General features: G+C 40.3%; 1 protein-coding gene across 2 annotated transcripts in view; it reads left to right on the top strand.

The window, feature by feature from the left end:
- The first annotated feature begins 8,344 nt into the window (after positions 1–8,344).
- Positions 8,345–9,110, top strand: part of CMPK2 (cytidine/uridine monophosphate kinase 2) — a 391,806-nt gene continuing 391,040 nt past the window's right edge. For both annotated transcript variants that reach the window (XM_044070534.1, XM_044070523.1), the window contains exon 1: positions 8,345–8,744. In XM_044070534.1, coding sequence (XP_043926469.1) covers positions 8,421–8,744 — 324 coding nt within the window. In that variant the 5' untranslated portion in view covers positions 8,345–8,420. The remainder of the gene's footprint in view (positions 8,745–9,110) is intronic.

The raw sequence follows: 9,110 nt of genomic DNA, 5'->3' as shown, positions 1-9,110 counted from the left end.
AGTTGTGTAATGAAAAATTACTTTCTTTCAGTAGTGGCTACATGGAGATTGGACAGTTCATTATCTGCATAGATTCCCAGATCATTAATACTGGATCAATTTTTGGGGGGGGTGTTGTCAATGTAATAGTTGCAAAGGAGGTCATGCTTGACAAAGGATACCATTATACATTTTTTAGCATTTAAGTTTTGGTCTGTTGATTTGACACCACCTATTGTTTGTGACAGGTACTTTTGGAGGTTCTTGGTATCCTCTGGAAGTTTATTATGACACCAAATTTACATTCATCTGTAAACAGTGCCAGCTGTAAAAACTTAACATTAGCTTTGTCTCCAAAAAGTAAATGCTACAGAGGAGTAGCTAAGGGACTGAACCATGGGGTGCACCACTACTGACAGGTCTTTTGAGAGAGCTAGAGCTATTCAGTATGATTTTCTGGGCTCTATTTGTGAGCCAATTTGCTATCCATCATTTAACTGGGATAGTTTATCTATGATACCTGAATGTGGGATGGTGTTGAATGCCTTTGCAAGGTCTAGATATGTGGCATATATTGATCTGCCCTCATCCATTTCTTCAGTAACCTTCTCAAAGAAGTCTTCTAGGTTAAGTAGGCAGGCTTTACCCTTGAGAAATCTGAACTGGCTTGGGTTGAGAGGTTGTAGGTTGCTTATGTCCTTATATACTACTTCCATAACGATCCTTTAAATAGCTTTAAAGATGAAGCTGGTCAGACTTATGAGTTCATAATTACCTGAATTCATTGGCACCCCACCTTTTTCCAAGTTGCTGTCCTCCACTTATATTGCACAGTGCCTGCTTGGAAGCTGATATTGAATATCATCTATAGGGGGTCTGACAGGTCATGTTTCAGTATGCTATCTGGCCGCATAACAGTGTTCTTGACCTTGAAGACTTGTTCATAGAGGAGTTTGGGGGATGTAGGTAAGGGTATGTGATCTGGGAATGTAGGATTGGAGAGGTGGGTGAATTTAGAGCTAAATTTATTCAGTAATAGATTAGCTATGCCTTCTGGGTCTGAGTATGTGATATCATTTATAACTAGCTTTGTGCAGTGTTGGGCATTGTTTCTGAGGTTTATGACACAGTTAAAGAAGGCTTTGTGGTTGTCCTTTACCTGGTTAGCTATTTTATGTCATATCTGGCTTTGGATGACTTGTTCAGGGTTTGGAGTTCTATGTTAAATTTAGCAAGAGCTTTTTTTTGCTTCTTGAGAGTTACGTTATTTTTACAAGCAATCGATTATTTTGCTATTATTATAGAGCCTGTTTATATTTGGGTTCCATCATAAGGGATTGTTTTTAAATTTGGTATTGTGTTTTCTTCAGAGAGAGAGAGAGAGAGAGAGAGACAGATAGATGTCTGTATACAGCTGTTCACATGTGCATAGAATTTGTCAGTAGAGGATTCCATATAAGCAGTGGGGTCATTGAGTTGGGAGAGGATGCTGAATTTAGCCAGGTTATAACTCAGTTTTACTAGATTAGCCTTAACATAATCTTTGAATACCACAGTATGGAGGGATCTTCTAGTTTCAGTCCTATAGTGAATATAACTGACGTGGTTTAATTTGACCATAGAGCTAGTTACAAATAGTAGGGAGCATTCCCCATATTGGTGAGGACCAAGTTCGGGATTTTTTCATGCTTGGTTGCAGTGCAGTGCAGACTAATTAAATCCAGAGGGTTTGTACTGATGTAGTCCAGAAATCTATGGGCATACATGTTTGAGGAAGTATGTCTTGCCCAGTTAATGACAGTGTAGTTGAACTCCCCTAGGAGAATGGTAATTGGCTTAATGCATATGGACTAAAAACTAGTTTTTTAGGAAGTATGGGTTGAGGGGGCCATAGACGGGGTCCTATAGTTTGTTATGATGAGACATGGCTACAAATATCAGCTATGAAGCATATTACACAATCTCTTCATCCCCACATTTGGCTGATATCTTCTTTGGATATTTTCTTACATCTAACATCTAATATTTAAAATATTAGTACCTCATACTTTGAAATCAGCATTTTGTTTTTGAACTTGCCTTTTCTTTTCAGGCCTTTACTTTTATTAAGTACAGTGGTAGCATTGTTGCCTCACAGCATGAGGTTCTTTTGTTCGATTCTCGGCTGGAATGCCTTCTGTGTGGAGTCTGTATGTCCTCCCCTCAGTCGAGTGGCCTGCGAAAGACATGCGTGAATGGGCATGCCTTCACTGAAGGCTGGGCATCGGGCTGGCAACTTGGCACCATAAAAATCTACTGCCAATCATTAGCAGACCGGAGTTCGGCTGTGGCGACCCCTAACTGGGAAAAGCTGAAAAGACAAACAACTTTTATTCTTAGGATTTTTATGAATTTGTTATATATTTTTGAAACAGGTGAATTCAAACGTACTCAAACCCACATGGGATTGAGGAAATCAGATAAAGAACAACATGTTGAAGCTTGTTAGTATTTCATAGCCTTAATACTCAGTTGATAGACTGTGACATTGAGGAAAGCTAATTATCTATTTAAGAAAATATGAAACCATAGTAAATCAGGAGTAGATAGATGATCCCCTAATTCTTTATGACATTTGATGCTTCATAGTTTGATACTTTTATTTCTCACTTATTATGGTTCAACCAAATATTAGGGTTCAACCAAACACCCTAATAATGGGCGATTTCAACTACCCCACCATTAACTGGGAAAACTACTATTGTACCAACTTCTTCACTCAACGCTTTCTGGAATTCATAAACTCCAATGCCCTGGATCAACTTATCCACACCCACACCAGGGGCAACAATACCCTAGATCTAGTCAATACCAACATGAGTAACCGGTGTTCCACACCTGAAGTCAATGCCTCATCGGTACGATCCGACCATAAGCTAATCACCCTAGATATCCACATCTTGCCCCCACCCCCATTAAGGAAACCACGGTAAAAAATTTCTCCAAAGCCAACTACATGCTTCTTAAGACAGAAGTGGTGAACTTCATGACATGCATGCAGATGGACAATACAGTTACGACTACTGAATCCTACACAATTGCACTTTATAAGCACTTACATGAGTGCATGGATTGTGCTATCCCACACAGAACCAAGATGCTATCCTCCAAAAAAAGGAAGCCAATCTGGTAGTCCCCTGCCATAAACAAACTGTACAACAGCAGGAAGAAAGTATTGCAAAAGACAGTAAAATCCTATGAGTGGAGGAGCTCCCTGGTCAGCCTCAGTAAGAAGCTGCAATCCCTCATAAAATCCTCCAAAGCTAGTTACGAAAACAAAATCGTCACTGATTCTAAAGACAACCACAAAGCATTCTATAGCTATGTTAGGAATCTCAATGGTAACACTCAGATCTGCTCTGAGTTACGGCACAATGTCACTAAATATACAGATCCAACTGATATTCCAAACATCCTGGCAGATAGGTTCAGTGCTAACTTTACTTCCCTCTCACCCCCTAAAGGGCCCATCTCTATACCGGAAGAATGCAAAGTTCCTGTAATCACAGCTGCATAAGTAAAAACCACACTCTCCAAAGCCAAGAACACAGCATCCATGGGACCAGACAACATCCCAGGCTGCATTCTACACAAACTACAGAATGAATTGGCACCCCACCTAAGTACCATGTTCAATCATAGCCTCACCTCAGGCGTTTTGGCCACTGAATGGCACACAGCGATGGTTATCCCACTCCATAAAGGGGGAGCCACCACAGACCCCGGGAACTACCGCCGCATTAGCCTGACGAGCCTGGTCTGCAAGGCCATGGAACGTATCATCATGGAACTTATAAACAAAGACATTGGTAATCTCCAAACTCTGGATCCCACCCAGTTCGGGTTTTTAAAAGGCACTTCATGTCTCCTAAACCTCATAGACTTTTTTGAAGCAGTCCCCAAAGCCGTAGACGAGAGTAAGCTGGGTCACACAGCCTATCTAGATCTTGCCAAGGCTTTTGACACCACCCCCCCACTCTGGAATTATAGATAAACTCACTAAACTAGGTATAAATCCCTATGTCACAAGATGGGTTGCCATCTGGCTCATTGACAGAACCCACACTGTGAAAGTAGCAGACTCCAAATCCGACTTCAGGCCAGTGACAAGTGGAGTACCACAGGGTTCAGTCCTGGGTCCTCTCCTGTTTGATATCTACTTCTCTGAAATGCAGGCTAACACAGAAGGTCTTTGGCTAATGAAGTTTGCAGATCACTGCAAACTGGGAGCCATAATCAAAACTCCTAATGATGTGGACATCCTACAAAAGGGCCTCACTGAGACAGATGCCTGGTGTCAAAGCCATGGCCTCAAGCTCAGTGCAAAAAAGTGCATTGTCATCCCCTTTGGTAAAAACTCTGTACCCATGAACTACAACACAGGTGGTAGTATACTTAACACCGAAAGTGTGATAAGAGACCTTGGGACACAGGTAGACAGTAGTCACTCCTTTGATAATCACATTGCCACAGTAGCCAGGAACTCCTTCTACGTGGCACACCTCATCACAAAAGGTTTCTCATCCAGAAAAAAAGAGGTTATTGTTCCCCTCTACTCATCACTCATTAGACCCATTAGAGAGTACAAAGCTCCTTTTGGTATGTACCTCATAAGACATCTACAACAACAACTGGAAAGGCCGCAGAAATACCTCACAAAGAGGATTACCGGCCTCAAACAGATGACCTACGCAGACCGTCTCAAAAAATTCCAGCTTTACTCTGTCGCATATTGCCTACTTAGAGGTGATCTCTGCCTAACATACAAAGCTATGTCAAACCCAGAGCTGTTGGACATGCTCCACTTAAAAAAATCCCAATCCCTCTGTGCTACACACTGTAGAGACCTAAACCTTGTCACCAAAATAAACAGAACATGCCGGAGGGATAGATTCCTGTCCCAGAGACTTCCCATTCTCTGGAATAAACTACCTATTTATATCAAACAAAGTTCCTCATTAGCACTCTTCAAGAAAAATCTTGATGATTGGATGGGAAATAGGAAATTCACCCCGGGGATCACTTCTGTGGCTCTGCTTGAGTGTGGCACTGGAAAATAATTTTCTTGGGTGGCAAAAGCCAGGGTACATTTTTGGCTGGGCTTGTATAGGCCCTAGGGCTGATAGCCTAGTACCTACCTATGAACTTCCTTAGTCACGTATTAATTATCACACCGAGTACTGGCAAAGTTGCAATGCTTTGGAAAATGACAACTCTTCTTCTTCTGCTCAAGGTTTCTGCCTCACTTATTTCTCCTAGTTGCTGTGACGTTATCTCCATAGTCCCACTGGTATTTAAATTATCCAAAGCTAAAATGTTACCTTGGATGAAAAATGATCTTGAATTACATAAAAAGGCCATATCCCGATTATTGCATAGTTTATGCCATTGAACTCCAGCCAGGTGTAAGTCTGTAGCATTCAGGAATCTGACAGAAGTGATATTTGTGGATCTAAGACTTTCAGCTGTGTGCCCCAAAAATACTTTCTCAGGAGCTGAAAGGATATGGGCTTGGTAGCCAGCTGCCTCTCAACACTTGGTTTTATGATTTGGCTCCTGCCTAGGGTTCCTTCACTGTGGAATTTGCATGTCTATCCTGTAGACATGTATGTTTTGAATGGATGCAATGGTTTCTTACCTCATTCAAAAGACATGCCATATATGAACTGGTGGTCCTTTAAACTGTTCACAGGACCATGTGTGATGTGATGTGTGATATGACTGTTGCATCTTTGGAACAGGCTACCAATTCATGTGAAATAGAGCACCTGCACGACACTGTTCAAGAGGAACCTGGACAAGTGGATGGGGCACTGTAAATTCTTACCAGGGATAGAGCCCACAACCCTCCTGGACATGGGCAGTCATCATTAAATGCAATCTTGGTTACTGACTAGCATTTCTGTGATATTACATTGGGATGAAATGGCTATGCTTAAAATGACCTCCAGGTTGATAGTCTAATAATCTCGTATGATCCTGTGATCCTATGTTGTGTATCCTGAGATGGACTTAAAATCTATTCAAGATTAGGTCTATGCCTTAAGTCCATCCAGTGTCAGAAAAAGCTTCAACTCCACTGTAACTTTAAATTGCATAAAGAAGGGTAAGGTGGGATCTTAAAGAAGATAAAACAATAATAAATGTTATTTTTTTTGTATCTTTCCATTCACATGCATTTTAATCATAAAGTTAATAATGTTCAGCTGAATCATACTCTGAAAATCTGTCTTTGCATGGGAAAAGAGTAGAGTAAGTTAACTCAAATGGGTATACACTTTTATGAACAGATACATATTATGGATGTAGAAGTCCCCCAAAAAGTAGCAGATGTTCCATTTTAAACAAAGAAACCTGCAGTCAGAAAATCCTTCATGGATGTTTAAGTGAAATCAGTGTTTTGTGCAGGAGAAAGCCTGCACAACTATGGAGGTTATGCCCCCGCACTCAGTGCTGTTTACTATAACCAACTTTTCACTGTTACTGAGAGAAAAGGCAAGCAGATCATTTCCTTTGTACTTTAAGGGAAAACACCATTCTCAAAATCCGTTATTAAATTTGTCTGATTTGAGCATTTGTGTCTCAGCAGAAAAAACTACTCCTGACTCAAATCGCAGAATATCTGCAACTGATTAACTGAATCTGTCTACATAGCTTTGTGCAGAGATATAGGAATATGCCCAAAGCAGTAAAGCAACCTTTTTTTAACTGATTGTATACATACCCTTAAATGTTACTCATTTTGAGTCTTAAAAATGTCAGGTTTCATGCTGTTCCACAAGGAAAGGGTCTCCAACACATTTGGTGGTAAGATTTTTTTAAACTAATATCCATGGTAAATAATGCTAAATAATATTACTACATCAAAAGAACAATATAAGTATAATGAACTGCATTTTAATCATCCATCGAGTTTTCTAATTGAAGTTGTTAGTGTTTCACATTTTGCAGGTTTGGCTAGCACATAGCATAGAGCAAAACTTAATGCCCTGAGAATCTTCTTCTTCTGGTGAGGGGTCGCTACAGCTGATCACCTTTCTGCTTATGATTGGCAGTGGAGTTTCACGGTGTCAAGTTGCCAGCCCAACCTTCCATAGAAGACACACACACATCTAGGGCCAATTTAGAGTGTCCAGTCCACCTACAGCATGTCTTTGGGAGGAAGAATACCCGGAGGAAACACACACGACCACAGGGATGGCATACAGACTCTGCACAGAAGGCACCCCAGCCAAAGACTGAACCGGAGAACTTCTTGCTGTAAGACGGCAACGCTAACCGCTGCACCAATAATGCCTCCGTAATAGGATGCAATTTCTAGAGAGATGTGTACCTTTTTAAAATGTACCTTTTTTGTAGGTGTATGCGTTTGCATGTGTGTGTGTGTGTGTGTGTGTGTGTGTGTGTGTGTGTGTGTGTGTGTGGGTGGGGGGGGCATTCAGCAAATAATTTGCTGTTTTTGGTAAAAGGTGAAGGCTGAAATGCTTTATTTTACTTATGTTTGTATAAATGGACCTGACACAATATTTAAATATTCTGACCCAGCTTTTAAATTCTCATCAAGCTGACATGTCAAATGAATCTGTTTAGGCATGACTTTCATCTGCCAATAATTTTCAGGAAAATCCTAATTTGTGCGTGTGTGTGTGTATACAGCATGCATATAATTTTGAAAGACAGGGAAAACTGTAATGACCACACTGTGCTGTTATTCAAATTATATGCTTATAATTTTAAAGCTTTGCAAGTGAATACCAATAAACTAATCGTATTCTACCAACATTTTAGGCGATATATCGAAAGGGTTCTCGTTACGGGGATTTAATTATCCCCGCACAGTTTTCCAAGGAAGAAACTGAAAGTTACAGTCAGATGACAGGCAGAGATATCACCAACAGGTACAGTAACTTGCCATTACTTTCGGTTTCTTTTTCCTGTTTACAAAATAAATAGTCTCATGTTTCACACTCTAGAAACGAGGCACTGCGGAGCAGTTTCGATTCTCCAGGTAGTAAGCTGAATAGGCTTACTCATAGCAAGCCTTTTTAATGTCCGTTGCTTGGCACAAAGCGGAAGTTTCACTTCAGATAAGTCATTAAGGACTATTGCATACAGGAATGAATGGCACCAGAATTACAGGGCAAGTCTTTCACCTAATGGCGACTTTGAAAATAAGGCTATATGCCACTGAACTACATAACACTCCTAACTTGATATATTTTTCTGAATGCAGCTCCGAACCCCGGTCTTTTTAGAAGCAGAAAGTGCGGTGCATATCCAGCAGTTATTTTCACGGGGCAAATTCTATTCGTTTTATGCTGCCCAACAGAGTTCAAACAGCCCTGCTATGTAAGACACTTAAAAAGAAGCCATCAGAAAACTTACCCCCTAACTGTCAGGTGATGCGACTCCTGTCTTTTTATTCTGACAGTTACACTTCTTTAGAAAAAGGGTTTTTAGTTCAAGACCTTCATAGCTCTTCAGAGACAGAGCATTTGCTGAAGTGTTTACTGCTGGAACATGAACAGTACTATCTGTGCACATACGATAAAGATTCAGATGGATGCATATGGCAGAGCCTAAATTATTTTAGGGGTAAAGGCAGCGAAATTAGGAGAACGCGTATTCTTCCTGTTAAAGGGGTCCCGTTGTACCCTTATATTTTAAACAGCAGCAATTCTGCGGTGTTCTACACCTTTGCAGGTGCCTGCAGTGTTTTGAGGGAGGTAAGAGTGCAAAATAGTGTTAGATAACGTATTTGTCCTACTTAGGAATGTAGAGCTATTTATACAGGTGTCCTAGTATGTCTTAGCTTCATAGGTATACTTTTGAAAACAGGTTAAATAAACATTAAGGAATTAAAAAATATTAAACTTAATGAAAATAAAATGTTTTCATGCCTATTATGTTTGATAAAATAGGCTATGCATCAGTCAGAAATAACTTTTCAATGCAGTTTAAATAAATAGCTTGTTCATTTCAGTTTAGTGTTGGATGAGCAAATATCTTATCTAGTTGCTTTGCTTTTAAAGGTTTGATGCAGCAATGTCTGTAAAGGTTTACTCTGGAGCATTACTGTACAGTTTGGCTGA

The sequence above is a fragment of the Protopterus annectens genome, chromosome 1.part0, assembly GCF_019279795.1.
Source record: "Protopterus annectens isolate FY-2018-M chromosome 1.part0, PAN1.0, whole genome shotgun sequence".
In the NCBI taxonomy this organism is placed as follows: Eukaryota; Metazoa; Chordata; order Ceratodontiformes; family Protopteridae; genus Protopterus; species Protopterus annectens.
The sequence above is the reverse complement of the archived record's forward strand: the minus strand, read 5'-3'. Positions and strand labels throughout refer to the sequence as shown.